The sequence below is a fragment of the Sinohyriopsis cumingii genome, chromosome 11 (assembly GCF_028554795.1).
Source record: "Sinohyriopsis cumingii isolate HCF-2022 chromosome 11, ASM2855479v2, whole genome shotgun sequence".
Lineage (NCBI taxonomy): Eukaryota > Metazoa > Mollusca > Bivalvia > Unionida > Unionidae > Sinohyriopsis > Sinohyriopsis cumingii.
In genome coordinates, this window is record NC_142971.1 from 50,036,687 (window position 1) to 50,058,253 (window position 21,567).

The following is a 21,567-nucleotide window of genomic DNA, read 5'->3' on the forward strand; positions in this document are numbered from 1 at the left end:
CACACACACACACACACCTACACACACATGCTCACACACACACACACACACACACACACACACACACACCTACACACACATGCTCACACACAAATACATCAATGTTTTTCTTCAATAAATGGATCAAATACATAATCTATGGACAAAATACAGCAAAATGTATTTTTTATGAGTTGGGGGGGGGAAAAAAATGTAAAGATGTAATACTTACCTAAAATACTATTGTGTGGCTTATTCTTTTCAGGACAGGAACTACCCTTGTCCATATGATGAGAATTCAATCTCTCTAAGGGTGACGTTTACACACTGCCCTCATCTTTTTTTCTGAGGATGTAGATTACTAGTGCGACATAAGTGTGGGACGGGAGAAGGGAATCTGGCAATAGCAACAGATAAAATAAAAATGTAAAAATGAAATTCCCCCCAGAAAAGTAAATTTTACCTATTGCTATTGCAGAGATGAATCTGCCTGTTCAGTGGAAGACTGATGACCACCATAACTGGTAAAAACACAAGGAAAAAGTCACCTTATAGTACAAGTGTCAACCACTGGAGGATGGTATTGAACTCAGGCTGTTTTTTGTGTTATGACACAAACTATGCCTTTGGTATGGTGCCCCAAGGAACGAAGGAATGAAGAGAGATTGCCAAAATGCAGCTTTTGTCACATCCCTCAAGACAAATGAGTTTGGAAGGTCCATGAGGTAGCAACGGCTCAAACCTCATGAGCTTTAATCTTCATGAATGAAAGGTCTCTCTCAATAAGGGATTAATAAGCTGTCTTCATTGATGTGACAATCCACCTCAAAATAGCTAAGATGAAATATCATCCGAGCCCTCAAAGGGAGTTAAAGATGCTTCCTACCTTTTGTTCTCTCTCCTGAGGCTGTCAATTAAAAATGTAATCCTTCCTACCTTTTCTTCTGTCTTCAGAGGCTGTCAAATACAAATGTAATGCTTCCTACTTTTTCTTCTCTCTCCAGATGCTGTCAATTACAAACGTAATGCTTCCTACCTTTTCTTCTGTCTTCAGAGGCTGTCAATTACAGATGTAATGCTTCCTACCTTTTCTTCTCTCTTCACAGGCTGTCAATTACAAATTTAATGCTTCCAACCTTTTCTTCTCTCTTCACAGGCTGTCAAATACAAATGTAATGCTTCCTATCTTTTCTTCTCTCATCATGGGTAACCGCTCTGGTGGCCTAGTGGTTAGAGTGCCTGCCTTGGAAGCGGAAGGTCTTGGGGTCGAACGCCGACCGAGTCATACCAAACACTTAAAAAAAATGGTACAAACAGCTGCCATGCTAGGTGCTCAGCATTAAGAGGTTAGTGTTAGGATTGGTCAGCCTTGTGTCAGGATAATGTGACTTGGTGGGACATGATGCTACATGTCTGCGGCATGATGCCCAGGTGGTAGGCATCACTATAAATTGCCACACTACAGAACATCGTAGCGATATGACTGAAAAATTGTTAAAGCTATGTTAAAAATCCAAATCACACACACTCTCTTCAAAGGCTGTCAAATACATATGTAATGCTCCAACTGAGCATAAAAGTCAATACTGATCATCCGTAGTATTCTGTCAAACACTGGGTATCTTTACTGAGATTTTAAAAAATCTTAAGTTTTTAACTAAATTATCTGGTTGATCATGGAAAGAAACCAAATGCCACTGAACTGATAGCAGTCTGGTTTTATGGATAGGGTATGAACTGATGGCAGCCTGGTTCTATGGATAGGGTATGAACTGATGGCAGCCTGGTTCTATGGATAGGGCATGAACTGATGTCAGTCTGGTTCTATGGATAGGGCATGAACTGATGGCAGCCTGGTTCTATGGATAGGGCATGAACTGATGGCAGCCTGGTTCTATGGATAGGACATGAACTGATGGCAGTCTGGTTCTATGGATAGGGCATGAACTGATGGCAGCCTGGTTCTATGGATAGGGCATGAACTGATGGCAGCCTGGTTCTATGGATAGGGCATGAACTGATGGCAGTCTGGTTCTATGGATAGGTCATGAACTGATGGCAGTCTGGTTCTATGGATAGGGCATGAAGCTCATTCCTCTGTTTCATGGATATTAAGATGAGCAAGAAAACAGTTCTAATAGTAAGGGTCTCAGAAGAAGCTTCACTCAAAAGTTCAAAAGGGGGCCGTTAGATAAAGAAAACCACATGACACACTACAGATTCCATCTAGACATTAGAAAGCAAACACCTGACTCTGCAACTAAAATTACATTGTCAGTTCAGCAATAAGAGATTGTCAATAGATGGCCAGGCCTATTGAAAATTTTAGAATCCTGGACAGGGTTGCCTTGTATCCCTTGTTAGTATAAAATGAGCATTGTCTTTCCTCAGAAAGGTTGAGAAGATAATGCTTAACACAATCACCAATTGCCAAAGGTTATCCATCTGGTATCATATATCTTGGATGTAAAGTGTCTCCAGGCCTGTGCAATGAACTTAGCAACTTTGCTTGAAAACTTGTCCTGGCAGACAGATCATTTGAGATGAGCCAAGCATGAAGATAAAGAATATGGGACAATGTCCTAGTCTAGTCTATCTGCAGGTCAAGAAGATCACTAAACCATGATCACTGACACCACAGTGAAACTATCAAAATGAGCTGTGCAGTGGAGGTCATTACTGATTGAAATACTTGTGAGATAATGGCATGCTATCTGATTGAATGCAATGTTCACTGGTGCAAGACACTCTTCTGTGAGTCAAAACTCACATAAGCTATCAATCAAGGAAACAACAATCCAGATGTGCAGTAAATAAAATAACTGAAAAAAGAGTTACAAAAATTCTGGCAAAAGATGGGAGACAATTCCTACCCCAGAGTCCGGAATAATAACTGTAATAATTAAATGAACAAACATTAGTATCACCCAAACTCAGCGGGAGAGGGAGACATTCCATGGCGCTGGTAAAAATCACAACAATAAATCACTTTACAGACAGCTAATGTGCATCAACGAATATGTGATAGATTAAGGGTATAATTCTCAACAAATACCAAAAAAGCATATTTAGATACCACACGCACATTCAAAGTTGAAGGAAAACATATGCTGAGTGTTTTGAATAGATCTATTAGAGTAGTGCATCCAAGATAAAAAAAAATAACAAATGTGCATGGATCAGTGACACAAGGCTTACTACTAAAAATTTCTAAGAGTTACTCTTTAGTAGGATAAACTCTTCACTGATAAGGGTAATTTCTGTCCCAGAAAAAGTAAGCTATACAACTGCAATAGGTAATGTATTGCTAACATTTAAACACAATGAAGGAGATAACAACTTAACACTGAGGGCTAAAATGTCATCCTAATGTAGTCTGTATTTTCACTATATAGATACTATTTATATATTGAATAAAGACAGCAAATATCAATGAAACAAGTGCTTAGATAGAAAAGAAGAATAAAAAAACCAGTGCAGTGAACAGCCCGCCTACTGTTTAATAGTCCTGTTCAGCCAACTGAAATTTTGTGCATAAACCCCTTTTGCTTTTGCAGTCACAGAGACATTGGCATTTAACCTTTTGACCCTAAATTCTATAAGCCTTTTCGTAACCTCAAGTATATGTCTGTCATCCACAAAGTTTTGTCCAAGTATGTGATGCAGACCTAATGCTAGTGAGTGGAAACCATTTACATTTTTTTGGGTCTGTGACCTTTACCTTTGACTTTTTTGTAAACCCCAAACTTGACCGGGTTTTTTCCAAACACCCACAAAGTTTGGTATCAGTAGATGATTGAGAACTTTTGTTATTCTGCAGAAATCATTTCGCTTCTTTCAGTCAGCAGTGCTCAAAGAAAGTTTTTTTAGTCACAGGCCCTGGGCTGGTGACTTAAGTAAACTCATAAGCCCTGATTGAAATTCCACAAGCTCAGACTCCAATTTCCACATGCCCAAAATTTCCCCTTTTTAATATTTCCACACAATGTTGCAGTAGTTATAGCTCAATATAAATTTAATAGGGTTGAAAGGGGGTTTGAAGGTAATACAAGAGTTATTAGTGTTCATCACTACACTCAGTGGGGACTGGATGGTCCCGTGTTCAAACTTCTCTGCTGGATTCTTTGTGAATCCAGGTTAGAACCGGACTGACACATGCTGATGTGTTGTTTGCAGTATGTGCAAAGAATTAATAGCCCCCCTCCAATTTTCTTCTTCTTATTTTTCCTGGTGTGCTTTACAAAGTAAAACTCTGTCAACCAAGAGTTCTGAAATTTATTTTTATTGGGCTTTGCTGATAGCTACTTGCTTCCAAAATCAGCTTTATAAATGAATTACACTTGAACACTATTCCAACAAATGAAATGATCATGCTTTGCAATCTCTTTCATTTACATATAATAGGTTGTTCGACTTCCTGGTCATACCCATGCAAATTAGCAAAATGGGCTCACTGCAGCCTTCAAACACAGCTCACTAGCTATTGTCAGCCAATTAAGTAATATGCGAAATGATGGATTATACCTGACTTTTTTGCATTTAATTGCCCGTTTAAACTGCCCATGGGATAGTTTTACATCAGCTCCAGTCATGACTGTTTACCGTCTACACATGCTGCATGTAATGGTCATATAATGAAAGTTGTGGCTTGTTTTTGTTTTAGTTGGGTATTTTTTTAAAAGTTCTGAAAATTGTGTTTTCTTTAAACACGACTGGGGTGGGGGTGGGAGTACAAAATCATATTTTTTTAACAAGACATGCCATGTTTCAATTTGATTAAAATCAGTTCTCAATTTCACATGTGATCTGATTTTGATTGTGCCGTGTTATGCCAAGTATGTCAACATCTTGAAAATACATTTACACACTTCAGCAGCATAATCAAAGTTTCCTCAAATTAAAAAAAATATTCTACAAGCCTGATGGGCACCTCACTTTGAATACAGAAAGGGCCTGATCTAAAACTAAAGGGACATCTTGACCTTTGACCCCAAAATCAACTGGGTTATTCCATATCTTACATTCAAGGCATCCTTAAAGTCTGATAACCACAGATGGTGAATAAGTCAAACTATTGCTCAGAAACAGCTCTTCTTTCAATCATCAAGACCTTGACCTTTCCGCTTTTGTCTAAAAAATGTATTGGGTTCTTCCTTACCCCTATTTGCAAGCCACCCTAAAATGTTTGGTAACTGAAGACAGTATATCAATGGAACCATTGTTCAGAAACAAAATTAGGGTAGCCATGTCTTTTTAAAAAAAATATTATATATGTTAAATTTGCATTTTTTTAAGATACAGGGGTTGGGGTGGGGTGCGGTAATGAGAAATGGGGATGGCACGTCTTTTTACTCAAATATACTTAAATATACTCAAATAAACTTAAATATATCTACAAAAGGACATCACAACACAATATGATTTGCCTTATGGCAGGTGTACAGAAATTAAATTTGCCATATTATTTCTCAAAAATAGGCTCTCCATGTTGTTAAAAACAAAACAATGCAAACAACAAAGAAAAGAAAACATGTAAAAGCTCTGTAAATTTCTAAACAATATAAAATCTGTAGCATATTTACACTTTAAATAGTTACCTGTTTTCATTTTTCCGTTCTCTTGTGTTTTCATCTTGTCTGTTATTTGATCCCCTGCAGATAAAAATAAATTCTTTTAGAGGTTTAGAAATCATGAAGCAGAGTTCTCTTTCATAAGAGTCCATATTTTCAGGATCTCCAGTTTTGTGTAATGGGCTCTCAGTTTTGAAAATACATCAAATGCCTTTTGTCTCCTTCCCTCCCTCTCTCCTGGATATCTATTTTCAAAATGTTATAAAGAGTCCATATGAATAGTTGAGATGGCCTGTTCCAGCACAGTCAGCAAATCAGCCTCTCACATACCCATGAAAATCTCACATACCCATGAAAATCTCACATTTCCAATTCTTATAATAAAACTGATAATAAACAAATGATTCACTGAGTAACTGTTCCACTAAATGAAATTGCAGGCACCCATACACTTTCATTGCTGAAGAATCCCTATTTGATTGAGTTAATCAAATAGGTTAATTTAACAAAAGGTACCTATATATATATATATATATATATATATATATATATATATATATATATATACACACACAGATATGTAAATAATAATGTTATATTTTTTCAAAAACATCGAAACAACTGATTAAAATATTTCCAAGTTATTAAGTTTTTCTCGGGTTTCCGTTTGGTCTAATAAGGCCAATTTTTTTTATAGATATATGTTTCCTATTGCAATGGTATTAAAATTAGGGTAGCCATGTCTTTTTTTAAAAATAAATATTATATCTATATTAAATTTGCATTTTTTTACGATACACGGGTTTGGGTGGGGTGCGGCAATGAGAATTGGGGATGGCACGTCTTTTTACTCAAATATACTTAAATATACTCAATACACTAAAATGTATGGGTTGCTCTGCCGACCTGAAATAGGCAGTTTTTGTTGGGGGGAGGGGAGGGGCCTAAGGCCTGATGGGTTAGCTGATGAAACATGAAATCGGGAGGAGGCCTGAGACCTGATGGGTTAGCTCATGGAACATGAAATCATTTGCGTTTTTTAAAAACATTATTTTGATTCCATCTCATGCACTCAAGTTAAAGAGTGATGCAGATAGATATATCAAAATAGTGTTAATTAGTAGGTCTGATAATAATAGAAAACTTCCATCTTACCGTGGACTGTGAAGGTAAATATCTGCATTTACCGCTACAAACAGAACATAGCATATCACTGACACAACCGGGCACTTCATTTCTTGGTCACTTTCCCCGCCAGAATGTCTATTATAACAGTTCTAGAGCAAACACACCTTAAGTGATGGCTTTACAGGATCATTTTTGTTACAGTCCTGATACAATATTTTGTTCATGTATCAATGTATCTCCACAAAAGAACTCGAGCGTTAATGTCATCGAAAAATAACGTAGTTTGAATAAATACAGTGAAAATAATTATCATGTGACTACTTTGAACTGAATTGTTCTTAATCAACCCGTATTTGGGCAAATCATATTGCGGCTCCCCTTTGTCTGCGTCATTTTTTGATAAGCTACTTGTCACTTTATCGTGACTAAGTAGCACACGTGCTTACCTTCGTGTCTTGGTTTACGCCTCAAAATTCTCACGCTATAAAATTTAATTCTACCTTTGACTCATTAGAAAAGCTTAAGTATTTTATGGTTGCTGTAACTTCAAATGTTTCTTGTGGAAACATAATATTATAGAGTGAATAGACTGATTTATATTTTTCAACAGCCGAAATAAGTTTGACTTAATACAGCGTATGAATATAGATATAAACAAATTTATTCGGATAGCTTCAGTTTGTCTTACCCAAAATTGATGCTATCGAGGAAATTGTGTGACAGGTAAGCATTCTGTTAAGTTCTTGTGTCTAAGGTAGTTTAATTTTACTGATAACCTTTACAGGCATTTTAATCTCATTTGTAAAAATTTCATTAGACACAGACGGATAACTTCTTTTGTAGGAATTTCATTAGCCACGATCAACTAATAATTTCTTGTGTAGAAACTCCGTAAGCCAGGATGTGTTTCTGTACTGAACGAGAGCTTTTCATTTTATGGAAGTTTTAATTTATTACCGTTTGGGGAATTATCATTAATGAGCTTTCATTTTTTTAGAGCTTATGTTGAATTGTTGTTTTAAATCATGCCGACGTTAACTAAATCTTATCATTCATGGAAAATATTGTTTTCCCAGAATTCTTCACAAATTACACATTACAAATTACAAGTTTATTTGATCAATGACAAATATTATTGTTTTGCTATTGACATTGTATTGTAGATGTGCCATGTATGACTAAGCCCAATTTTACGCAAGAACTTGTTGGAGGTATATAACATTTTTAGGTGTATATATCTGTATATATTCTTCTAACAAACGGGTGTTTGCATCCAATTTTTATATTATTAGTCCGACAAGGTAAAACATCTACCCTGATATTTATGTTTAAGTCATTGACACAAATTGCCAACAAAATATATAACATGAATTATTACAGGCATTTTCAATAATGGGGCAGCATGCTGATGATGCTTTTGAATTATTAAATAGTTCTCCACTGTCATTCAGAACAACCTTGCAGATTTTTAATGACATTGTCTTGGTATCAGGTCTGTACCATAATATGTTCCAATGAAATGATAGAATGGACAAAAATTACAGTGAAAAAAATATCTTCAGAAATTTATATTAACTGGTCAACAACCAAATTTATGTTACTGGGGGTACACTGATCTTTAACCAATGTAGGATATAGGAGAACTGTATTAATCGAAGAAGTTGAAGGAAGTAGAGACACAACTTGGTTGAGAGATGATTAGAAATTTATCCCTTACATCATTTCAGTGCATAATTGGCAGTACATGTGGCCAGCATAAGTGGTAGAGGAAGAACCGGACCCCACCCCTGCCCTGTAAGAACCACTGACTCACAGGAAGTTACTGGTAAGCTTTCTCACCTACCCAAATTATTTCTTCAGCTGTACCAAATCCTCCACCCAATATTGGTAATGAGCTCAACTAAGATGGTACATGTAATAAAAATTTTTTTTAAAACTAATATATTGAAAATCTGTTAAGTTCACAGTAATATAAATTAGCAGTGTCTGTTCCGAACCGAAAATTTAGAGGGAGCTTTTCTCTTCCATTTGAAAAGAAGGGGGGAATTTTCTAAATATAAGAAGGATTTAATGAAGAAATAAAGACAGGGCTTGAAAATATAAGGAATTGTCACACATTTGTGCATCCTAGTTAAAAGACCTAATATTTGGAAAAATTAAGTTGGAAGGGATTTTTAAATCCATGAAAATACATTTTGACATGATATTATTAATGTTTTATAATTATGGGAAAATGAAGCATGTACTTTTCAAGAATAACTGTTGGAAGATATTTTGAATTTAGTTAATGTAGATAATTTCAGATGTTTGTAAAATGGACAACAAATGGTGATGTATTCAACATCTTTCTGAAGCACTGTAAGCTGTTTGAAGCTTTGATGAAATGATAAAAAAACCCACAAATTAATAATTTCATACTGTGCTTTGTTCTTTATTTCAAAGATATGACTGAAGTGAATTAGGATAATTGGAGGTTTCTGGATAGTGGAAATAGATTTTGTGTAATCTTTGGCAAAACTTAAATACTTAATTTAAGAGAAAATAATATTTTTATTTATTTATTTATAAAACTATGAAGGTATTAAGATACCAGAGCCAGATGGTACGCATGATTTGGTCCTGGCTGTACAGGTGAATGGACTAATTCTTTTATTTTGGCTTAGCTTTGTGCAAAAGGTACCAGAAAGATTAGCTTTAATACTGGATTCCTTCACAGAAATATTGACACAAACAGCTGATGTAAAACCCCTCTTTTAAGTGATAATTATTAATACACTATTTGTAAGGACTGAATAGAAAATATAGAGCATTTATTCTATGACTGTTGATTTACTGAATATTTTTGGAAAAGATTTGTGGCATGGATGTGATCTTATGACCAGAATTTAAAGAATTACACCAAAACACTTTTTTATATAGGAAATACAAATTTATTCATTTATTAGTTTTTATTGCAAAATATATTAGATGCAGATCAAGTTGTGTATCAAAAATCACAGATGTAACCTATTATACAAATGATGTTTTATCACTAAAGGCTGGGAAAATTGTTAGCCAAAAGGAATAAGAGAACTGATTTTTTTTTTTCAGAAAAAAAACATCCTATTGTCAACTTTGACTTATATTTTTAAAAAATTTAAATTTGTTTTACACTTTCATGTGGGCTTATTTGGAGAAGGAAGCAGTATCCAATTTCAAGAAAATTAGCAATTAAATAACACCTTTCAGTTTGTGTGTGAGAGAGAGGGACCATGTATGTCTTTACTAAACAAATACATGTAATGGTCAGGAAAGAAAACAATTTAAAATGATACCCCATACACAGGGTCAGGAAAGAAAACAATTTAAACTAATACCCTGTACACCGGGTCAGGAAAGAAAACAATTTAAAATAATACCCTGTACACTGGGTCAGGTGGTGAAGAAAACAATTTAAAATAATACTCTGTACACTGGGTCAGGAAAGAAAACAATTTAAAATAATACCTTGTACACCGGGTCAGGAAAGAAAACAATTAAAAATAATACCCTGTACACTGGGTCAGGTGGTGAAGTTAAGGGAATATAAAATATCCTGGCAACTTAAGTTCAGTTAAAATGTAATTTAACAAAACTTTTACAAATCCTGGCGGGGCCCCATGTGGCCGAGTGGTCTAAAGCGCTCTTCGTTACGGATCACTGCCATCTCACCTCTGTCTGCGGCGGTTCAAGTCTAAGATTCAGCCAATGTGGGTATGTGAGAAAGCTTGCCAGTAGCTTCTCGTGGGTCGGTGCTTCTTTCCGGGGTTTTCTCGGGTTCTTCCTCCACCATTAATACTGGCCGCCTTGTATAGCCTATCATGTGCTGCAAAATGGCGTTAAATCCCACAACAACAACAACAAATCCTGGCCTGGTGTCAGGATAATGTGACTGGGTGGGACATCATGCTACATGTCTCACAGTCAGTGGCATGATGCCCCAGTGTTAGACATCACTATAAACTGTCACACTGCAGACATCATAGCGATATGACTGAAAAATTGTTAAAGCTACGTTAATCCTTGAGATATAAATTTACTATTTTCATAAGCATTCCTAACCAAACATTCTTGTTTAAAATGTATATTACTAAACACTATAAAAAGTTTAAAAAACATCTTTGCTCGTAAAGTGGCCCTCCTTGCCAAAAAAAAAAGGGGAAAGGTTTTTATGTGTAAGTGTGTCCCCCTACAGTTTGTTTGTGTTGTGTTGCGATTAAAGAATTTGTTTAGATATTGTTTGTTTATTGGGGGTTTCCCTAAACATCTTTGCAACCAAATCAAAATATTCAGAATTTAATTTGTGTTGTATACTGCCTGTGGTAGCAATCGTAAGTCTAACATGCTTCCTGCAGAAACTTTCATGGCACAATAAAAATGTTCAAATCAAAATTATACAGTAATCAATCAGCTTCATTGCTTTTATTTAAGTTTGATGTTGACTTCCTTTGATGAAAGGTGCTTTGTTTTTATTGAAGATTGTAGTTGGTGAATAGTACATGTGTTATTGAAGTCACCATTAAATGCAAACTTTCGAGGACCAAAGAAATGCCAGTTTGTTATTGTATCAGTCACGTCAAATAATTGTAGATTGTAGTCATGTGCTATTGAAGTCAGCATTAAATGCAAACTTTCACAGACCAAATAAACACTGCTTTGTTATTGCCGCTGTAACATCAAATAATATAGTTGTAGTAGAGCATTGATGGAAACTGGTATTTTTATTATTAGTTTTTATTTGCTTAGTATTTATATAGAACAATCAGTGCCTCAAACGTAATCAGTTTTCTGTGTAGTTTCAGCAAAACTATTTTTGGAATACATTAACCCACCCCTCAAACCAACAAAAAAACCCCCAACAACCCTCACTTTATTGATTGCAGCCATTCCTGTTCCTGTTTTCATGTGTTAATCGACTGTAGCTAATCTGGTAGCAAGATGAGTGTATCAGAGCTTTTACAGTACCCAGGCGAGGTGTCAGCATAATCGGATTATGATGAAAAAATGAGCTGTTAAGACGCATTTGTCAATATGAACAAATGATTTATGTAACAATAGATAGCTCCCAGTGCATTTTATATTCCAAGTTTGTGGCTTCCTTACATTGCCTTTGAATTTCTCCACCCCAAAACCCAAGATTGTACATTGAAGTTTAAACAGCCAAAATATGTTATCGCAAAAGAAAAAATATCACCAGATGGTATATTTTGTCACCAATAATTGAAGAAAAACAACACAATTTGCGACATTGGCAAAGCCCAGTGCCATCCCTGAATTCTATCCCAAATCAAATACTGAACACAACAATATAACTGATTCTGTTTCTAGATCTTACACCTTGAATAAATAATTTTTCCAGCAAACAATATTATACAAAAAACTAAGACCCAAAAGAATAACCCAGATGAAAGCCAAAAGTTAATTTCTATAAAAATCTAAGTTACTATGCTATTCTTCTGCTTTGGAATGTTCACTTCTTATCTTTGCCACATAGTAATCACTGATTAAAGTAACAGTGCTGCTTTGATAAAATAAATGCTGATTAAAGTAACAGTGCTGCTTTGATAAAATAAATGCTGATCAAAGTCACAGTGCTGCTTTGATAAAATAAATGCTGATCAAAGTCACAGTGCTACTTTTTTTAAAAGATAGATATTGATCAAAATGACTACTATTTTGTAAAGATTTTCACTGAAGAAAGTCACAGTACTGTTGTTTTTTTTTTGTTAGATAAATAGTGATTAGAGTCACTGTGCTACTTTTGTAATGATCCACTTCTAATCTTGCTAACTATTTCTAGTTTTTTTTAGGTACATGTAGTAAGATATGAAATGAGCTAATAAAAAAAATGTTTGTTTGATTTGTCTTATACTTATCAATCTATCAACTTTATTTCAGATCTTTTTGACAGTAATTTTTGACAGTAATTTTTGACAGTAATTTTTGTTCATGTCTGCTTAAGTTTCAAGTGAAAACAATTGCATATATACTCATTTTATTCTGTTATCTGAAGCAAAGGAAAATAGTACGTTCAAAACATGACTCATCAGCCAAAATATAATCAATTGTAATTTAGTAGCTTAACTATACTGGATAAATATACATTATGTATTTCCCTATGGCATTGTCAAGTTCACATCTGAATTAATAATTCTTGGCTCAATCCTTTCACACCCATTGAGAAGCATTTCTGCCTTATGATTTATCTCCCTTCGATCTTGATTTGCACTATCATCTATATTCCGTGTACTGTATTGTTAATTTGTTTAATAGGGGCTATAGAAGTATGAAATCTGATTTAATCATTCATATCACCAGCAAACTATCAGAAAGATAGAAAGTAAGAAATATTATCATACATGTTTGAGAATTTTTAATTTGCACACTACAGAAGATTGAACCAAGGTCCATAGATAAATGATAGATAATACTAGGCAGAATTAATATTGAATCAAATAATACTATCATACAAGTTAGAGAAATTGAAATTAAATTGCTTCATCCTATATACCTTGATTTCTTCTTTTCTTGAATAATTATTATTAATTTTATTAGATTGTAACTGTCATGTGCCAAAGTAAAGGAAGAGATTGCTCTCTCATTCTGCTTGTGTTCCTTCTACCTCTTGTGACCTCCGATCTTTATGTGCATAATCCACGAGGCAGCAACAACAGACTTAATGAGAACACTGCTACTCGGACAAATGCCAACAGATTGTTTGATTCACAGGTAACACACACACACACACATACACACACACACACACACACACACACACACACATGGTTATTGTATTGTCTTTTCAGATAATTGTGCAGATTAAACTGACAACAAAAATGCCATCTGTCATGAGGTGGCATGGATCAAAAGCCCCACACACAGATGGTATGTTTGTTGTGAGTTTTGTTTATCTACATTAGCTCATCCAAAAGTTATGAAGTCAAAAGGTTGTACGTTTCTTTCAACCTAATGTCATTAAAATTACTTAGTCACAGAGATGAAAAATGGATTTTGCAAGAATTGGAAATGAACAAGCATGTTGATCCAAGCCCCCCATCCCTCAATGAATATTTATCGATTTGTTTACAAGATTAAAAGTCTTTTTTGTGATGTCCTGCAGAAGGAAATGGTCTGTCTTGTTTTGTTTCTAGCAATATACATGTTTCTGTACCAAGATACAGTAATATTGTAACTTTAACCCATGCCAGTATCCATGTGTTTTTAAAGTCAACTTTATTTTTCAAAGCCATTAAACATGTAGCAAATTACCAAAGCTCAATAAAATAAACTGTTTTCATAAGTAAATTTATTATGATTTTATTTATGTAGGCACAGTTTATCTTGTGTCCATTATTTAAATACAAGTAAATAATACTGCTTGCTTTATATACCATGCTTATTTGGGTAGCCATGCTTACTTTGAGTAGCAATGCTTACTTTGGGTATTATCATTATCCATAATTCCAAAAGGGATAAATAACACTTAATGATGCAAAATAATGTTTCTTTTCTTCTAAGAACAATAACCGTGGGGGTTACAATGTTGGGGATGCAACAGATATAGCAGCTGGGAATGATGCCAACAAACAATACCAGATGGTAAGTCTAGTATGTACACCTTAAGTAGAATTGATAACACATCTTAATGACAGGTGTGCATGAATGCTCTTTGGGCCACATTTACCTGCATTGAAAGGTCCCAGTACACAGCAAAAATGTTGATGTGGTAGATCAGTTGATGATTAAATAAAAAAGGCAATCAATTCATCCACAGGGCAACTTGTCCCAGCCAGGGATTGTTTGTAGAGTTCTTTGGTAGATTGTAATTTATCCTTATCAAATAAAACTGATCAAAAATTAATAAATAACAGTTTTTCCTGCACTTTTGAGGTTCAGTTTCATCAGAATATTATAAACACAAAAAAGAAGTAAGCAAGCATTCACAAATAGTTTAAAATTACTTTCAGAATATTAATAAGTAGTCTGCTGCTTAAATATTTGGTCTAACACTTTAAACAGTGTAAAATAATATGCAACAATAGTTTAACCAAATGGATCATAAACATTTTGGGTAAAATTATTGGCCATTTCACTGAAAGCAATCAGTACTTACCCAAATTAAATTATTGAATACAGTGTTTAATTTGTATCATCTTTCCATCAGATGTTGCATGTTCTAGATACTGTTATCAAATCCAAGTATTGTGTATGTGTATTTTTATAACTGCATATATTCTTGTGTCTATATTTAACTTTGTCAGTGTTTTACATCATGCAGATATAGTACAAATCAAATTTGCAACTGAGAACCATGTTCAGGGTTGACAATCACATTGTTGCTGAGTACTGAATTTGCAGCTAAGTAGGTAAGGGTTGCTTTGAGAAACTTCCTATTTTTAATTACTCATTAGCCTGAAAAAGTTCTTCACTTGTGCATTACAAGTCAGTGTCAAAGTGCCATATGTACTTTACTGCACTTGACAAATACATCAGTGCTGTATAGGTAGTCACTACCAGTCAAGTTGCTCATTGTCAAGATTAACACTATGAGTCAAGTACTTATCTTGTTAAGGTTAACACTACCAGTGAAGTTGCTTATTGTCAAGGTTCACACTACAGTGAAGTTGGGGGAGCCGAGTGGTCTAAAGCACTTTCCATTATGGATCACTGCCATCTCACCTCTGTCTGCGTGGGTTCGAGTCTTGGATTCTGCCATTGTGGGTATGTGAGAAAGCTTGCCGGTAGCTTCTCGTGGGTCGGTGGTTCTTTCCGGGGTTTTTCCGGGTTCTTCCTCCACCATTAATACTGGCCGCCATGTATAGTCTATCATGTGCTGAAAAATGGCATTAAACCCTACAACAACAACAACAACCAGTGAAGTTGCTAATTATCAAGGTTCTTGCTACCTGTACCAGCCAAGTTGCTCATTGTCGAGGTTCACACTACCAGTCAAGTTGCTCATTGTCAAGGATAATGCTACCAGTAAGACAGATTAGTGTCAAGGTTAATGCTACCAGACATGCAGCTCATTGTGAAGGTTAATGCTACCAGACATGCAGCTCATTGTCAAGGTTAATTCTACCAGACAGACAGCGCATTGTCAAGGATAATGCTACCAGTAAGACAGATTAGTGTCTGGGTTAATGCTACCAGAAAGGTAGCTCATTGTCAAGGTTAATGCTACCAGACATGCAGCTCATTGTCAAGGTTAATGCTACCAGACAGACAGCTAATTGTCATGGTTAATGCTACCAGTAAGACAGATTAGTGTCAAGGTTAATGCTACCAGACAGACAGCTCATTGTCAAGGTTAATGCTACCAGACAGACAGCTAATTGTCATGGTTAATGCTACCAGTAAGACAGATTAGTGTCAAGGTTAATGCTACCAGACAGACAGCTCATTGTTAAGGTTAATGCTACCAGACAGACAGCTCATTGTCAAGGTTAATGCTACCAGTAAGACAGGTTAGTGTTAAGGTTAATGCTATCAGAAAGGTAGCTCACTGTGAAGGCTAATGCTACCAGGCATGCAGCTCATTGTCAAGGTTAATGCTACCAGACAGGTAGCTCATTTTTAAGGTTAATGCTGCCAGACACATAGCTCATTGTCACGGTTAATGCTACTAGTCAAGTTGCTTATTGTCAAGATTCACAGTACCAGTCAAGTTGCTCATTGTCGAGGTTATTGTTGCCAGTCAGGCAGATTATTGTCAAGGTTTTGCTACCAGACAGGCAGCTCATTGAGTCATTGTCAAGGTTAATGCTTCCAGTCAGGCAGCTTATTATCAAGATTAATGCTACCAGACATGCAGCTCATTGTCAAGGTTAATGCTACCAGTCAGAAAGCTCCTTCTCAAGGTTAATGCTACCAGAGATGCAGCTCATTGTCAAGGTTAATGCTACCAGACATGCAGCTCATTGTTAAAGTTAATCCTACCAGACAGGCAGCTCCTTGTCAAGATGAAGGCTATCAGTTGTGTAGATCATTGTTAAGTTTGATGCTGTAAGATAGATATGTCATTGTCAAGGTTAATGCTACCTGTCAGATAGCTCATTTTAAAGGTTAACATCTGTCAGTGAGATAATCAAGTCACATGTTGTAGTAATGATCTCAACATCAGCATGTTATCCAATCAGTAATATTGAATGTAACAATGTGTTTGCCATGTCATACATAGTGAAAAAATGGCATTAAATTGTACCCTTTTGACTCTTACAGCACTGGAATATGAAAACCCGTTTGATATTTTTGTGATGGAGATGTAAGAATCAAGGAAGGATTTAGCCTTTACCTCGCATCTGTTCCTGACTCATATTTGCCCCACCCTACTCTTTCTTACCCTACTTAAATATAGGATGCAATCTGATTAAAATCAGATCTTCGTGGTCATACGTGAAAATTTGACAGTGACTGTTGAGGGCTCATATTCCAGTGACCTTTGAATTAGTCAATGAGAATGCAGTTTTCTGGAATTTGAAAGTAAATTGACTCATTCGGCACACATTGATGCTCTTCAGCCATACTGCTCAGTCTCCCAAACTTTAAGGTGTTTGACTTATTTGATTAGCTGATAAATTTAGCGATTATGGCATTAACACAGGTCACCAGAAAATGGCCCCTAAGTGGTTGCTGTTATTTTTTAAATTTCTTTTTGGGGGGGGGCATCACTCTTCTGATCTTTACAGACCATTAGAGTTTGACTCCACCTTCCTAACTGTAATTGTACCTATAGGCCAAATGTATTTGTTCAACGTGAATCCTATTTGTTACAGTTTTTCATTCTTGTTTCTTGTTTGTTTTCGTTAATTAAGTATTTTTTTGGACAAATGGTATGGGTTGTAATAGTGCGTTTTTTTAAATAATAATTTTAAAAAAAACAACATATTTTGGATCTTTTAGGATCTCTTATATTTGTATGTGTTTTGGGTCCTTTAGGATTCGTCTTCTTTTTTTATTTGATTCAGTTTCAGTTAGACTTGACATTTCATTTGTCGTACATTTTTTTCAGTGTCAAGTTCCTTGTCATGTGATATCTTGTAGATCTTTTTCCTTTTTCTTTTGTTCTCTTCCAGGGTTGTTTTCAATTGTTCTGTTTCTATTACCAGACTTGTAGATGGTTTCACCTTTGTTCGTTTCCTCTGTTCTTTTTTCTGTTCCTCTGTTAGTATTTTCCTAGGGTTTTCTTTTTGCTTCTGTTGTCTTGTTTCTTCTTGCAATACTTTCTGCTTCTTTTGTTTTGTTTTGTTGTTGTTCTGTCACTAATATTTTCTTTGGTTGTTGGTTTTGTTGTTTACCCTGTGTTTCTCTTTGCTTCTCATTCAGTTCTTGTTTTTGTTGTTGTTGTTGTTTATCTATTGGTTGTTGCTTCTTTTGATGTTGGTTTTGTTGTTGTTGGTTTTGTTGTTGTTGGATAAGCAGTTATCTGCCTTCTAGCTTTTCTTTTTCCTGAGTTTTCTGTCTTTGTTGTTTATTCTTTTGTATTTGGGTTGTTTCTGTTTTGCCTGATTGTTGTGTCTTTGTCTGTTTGGGAAAAATCGTAATCTCACTTGTATGATGTAATTGTTGTACTCGTTGCTGTTGTTTCCTTTCTTCTTCTCGTGCTCTGCATTTCTTTCAGGTGTGTCCCATTTTCCCGTATTTGTTTTCATTTCCTATGGAAAATGCACCCTTTATATCACGTTTTTTAGAAATAGAAACCCATGTAGGAAGAACAATTTTTTGATTGTGTGTAATTTCTCCTTTTTCACTTCTAGAATTCTGATGCCATTTTTTTTTCATATCCTGGGATTGTATCAAATCTCGCTCTTACGACTTCGATTTGTAGTTTTTATTGAAATCTAACCGTTGCTTCAAGCGGGATTTCCATGGGTATGTCGACAATATGTAGCTCCCCTGTTATCTTTTTAATTTTTCTCAGAAATGGTTTCGGCACTTTTATTATTCTTGTCCCATTTGCAATTTCCATTTCTCCATTTGGCAAGATTGGATCTGTTCCTTTAGGTCTTAAGATGAAACCACTCAGTCCATTCATGTTCAGACTATCCGCAAGGTTTGTTAAATCAGTTTTCCTCAGACTTAATGCTGATATCATTGTACCCACTGATGTTTTTTTGTCTGCTTGTACCCTTGTTGTGTTAGTTTCCTGGGTCCCCTTTTTATAAGAACATCTCAGAAAAGCTCCCTCTGCTGTTTCAAATCTTTCTGTATGGAAATATTTGTCCAGTTCATTTATTTCTCTGTATCTCGCCATTTTGTTGGGGTTCCTCATGCAGCTTGTGTGCTGAGCTTGATTCACTGATTATTTGTATACACTTTTTTCCAAACAAATTTCAATTAATTTAGTTAGTTATAGTTTATACTTGCATATAATGTTCTATTGATTCATTCCTCCTTGAAAAGAAAAGTTTCCCATGGATTTATGTGGACTTCCTGGCTGTCTGTTTTTATTCATGCCGTGGCAAGGGTTTGAGTAAAATGGTTAAGACTTTCCTTGACAGTAATGAGTGTCAGCTGTTAGATCTTTATGTAGGACAGTGGAGATCTGATTTTAATCAGATTGATATGGGATGTTGATGTTAAGTCATAAGTGGTTGAATCAGGATGAAATATTTGTCAGAGATATGATTATACAATGAAACACATTGATTGATGTGAGTGGTAGGCACAGGAAGTTGAGAGGGGTCTGCTGAGTACTGGATAAGATGTGGTAAAATGAAGCTGTTATCGGAAATTATCTGTCAGGAAACATCACCTCACATTTAATCCATGTGTACATTATGAGATAGAAGAAATATTTACATATTAACAGTTTTCACACCAAGAACAATATTTTACATAGCTTTCCTTGTGATAGAAGTTTTAAAAAATTTACATAACCAGAATTTTTCAGTAATTTTCAAATTGAGTAATTCATACCTTGGAAATTACAGGATAAGATTGAAGTCTGTGAATGTATGCAGCACTTTAGAATTTAGATCCATCACCTTAGTGTGGAGCTGGGAGTGAGGATGTAATTTTTGGGAATATATATATATATATATATATATATATATATATATATATATATATATATATATATATATATATATACAATAGGGATATGAATAATTTTAATAGAATGGAGATAATTGGTTGATAAAATTATATTTTTTTATTTGAGGATGTAAATGATGGTTTACTATTGTAAATTGAAATTTACCATTAACGCATTAGCAATGCACCATTCTTTAACCCAGGGGTGTCAAACTCAATCGCTCAGCGGGCCAAAACTCAAATCACACGTAAGGTTGCAGGCCGAACAGGATAAACATTCAATAAGTGGAAAATTAAACCTTTTTTAAACATTAATATAAATTAAAACAGAAAAAGTTTTAATAATAAAAAATCATTGGCATACCCAATTTCGCTCTTATGCCAATTTGTCAGAGCTGGATGTTTGGCATCTTTTCTTGGCTACAAGTTCGTTTATGTTGGGAGTAATGTTCTGTGTCATTGAGATTCTCATGATGGACTGCAAGTGTTCATCAGTGACACGACTCTTGTGTAATGTTTTGTTAACCTTCATCACAGAAAACAGCTGCTCACACAGATATGTGCTACCAAACATGCTCAAGGTTCGAGCCGCATGTAGACGAAGCTGGGGCATCTCTTCAGGAATGAAACGAGTGAACTGTGCAGGCCCCACAGTGTCGTACTTTGCCTTTAGTGCCCCATTACACTGCAGCTCTATTAGCTCCATCTGCAAATTTACAGGTGCAGTTTCCACGTCTATGGCAAATGGGTTACAAAACAGCTCGAAATTACTTTTCTGTGCTTCAAAGTCACTAAAGCGACGTGCGAACTCGGCGCGAAGTAAGCTAAGTTTTTCAGCAAAGTGTGCATTGGGAAACACCATAGCCTAAAATTCTCTCTCGGGCCGGATAAAATTGTACGCCGGTCAAGACCTCTCGGGCCTGATATAATTGTACGCCGGGCCTGATGTGGCCCGCGGGCCTTGAGTTTGACACATATGCTTTAACCATTAAATTCCAAATTGCCATACCCAATGTACAACACCCTAGAGATTATATTCAGCAACTAGGTAAAAATGTAGGTACCTGTAGCATTACATAAAAGGGAGCTTTACACTATCACAACATCACTGATTTTATTGCAGCAAATTGTGACATTACCAATCAGAAAGTGCATTGCATTCATAAATGAGTTAGAATAGTGGAATAGTTATTAACTGCCTTTTAATTGATGTCCTAATGAGACATGTGGATTAATGTAGTCTGGGTGATCAGTGTGTAGTAGACCAGATTGTGTGTGGAAGAAAACAAAGTATGATTATTTCATATCTTTATCTAATGTATTTGTTACAGGTATCTGTATCATCTGTTAAGTTTATAAAATAGTTTTTATTTAAGTTATTTAGGTTTGTGACAGTTATATTTCAAATTCTATAATACAGTAGCTGGATGATGTCATTGTTAAAGTACATGTACACCATGTGTAATGTCTTATTTTTAAAATCAAGGGTGATGGCTGAGGTCAAGTAGACAACTATTCTGGTCAAGTATGCCATGCCTTAATTTGAATTGAAGTCACGAAAACATCACTTGTAACTGAGAGTGCATTGTACTGTAAAGCTATCTTGCACACCCTAATTGTTGATTATTACAGTAGTTTATGAAGGTCATAACATGACTTGACTTATTTCAAAATAATATGATTTAAATTGTTTGAGAATCATTTAGTGAATCAGATTTTGTTGATTTGGCGCACATATAAAAGCTATATAATGAGAAAACCTGCACCACATTTTATGTTCTTCAGTTGCCAGCGTTGAAAGAGAGAGGAAATAGTGATTTATTTATAATATTGTTTT

General features: G+C 35.3%; 2 protein-coding genes across 5 annotated transcripts in view; one reads left to right on the forward strand and one right to left on the reverse strand.

Moving 5' to 3' along the window:
• LOC149788424 (protein DD3-3-like) overlaps positions 1 to 7,068 on the reverse strand; it is a 53,574-nt gene extending 46,506 nt beyond the window's left edge. Inside the window, exons 1-2 of the mRNA XM_089974404.1 lie at positions 6,705 to 7,068; positions 5,577 to 5,630 (exon numbers count right to left, since the gene is read on the reverse strand). Of these exons, the coding sequence (XP_089830530.1) occupies positions 5,577 to 5,630; positions 6,705 to 6,784 (134 nt within the window). The 5' untranslated portion in view covers positions 6,785 to 7,068. The remainder of the gene's footprint in view (positions 1 to 5,576; positions 5,631 to 6,704) is intronic.
• A 132-nt stretch (positions 7,069 to 7,200) lies between these two features.
• LOC149788425 (protein DD3-3-like) overlaps positions 7,201 to 21,567 on the forward strand; it is a 77,411-nt gene continuing 63,044 nt past the window's right edge. Inside the window, exons 1-4 of one of the 4 annotated variants that reach the window (XM_089974407.1) lie at positions 7,201 to 7,400; positions 8,405 to 8,471; positions 13,251 to 13,424; positions 14,214 to 14,294. In XM_089974407.1, coding sequence (XP_089830533.1) covers positions 13,263 to 13,424; positions 14,214 to 14,294 — 243 coding nt within the window. In that variant the 5' untranslated portion in view covers positions 7,201 to 7,400; positions 8,405 to 8,471; positions 13,251 to 13,262. The other 3 variants (XM_089974405.1, XM_089974406.1, XM_089974408.1) reach the window with 3 other exon arrangements.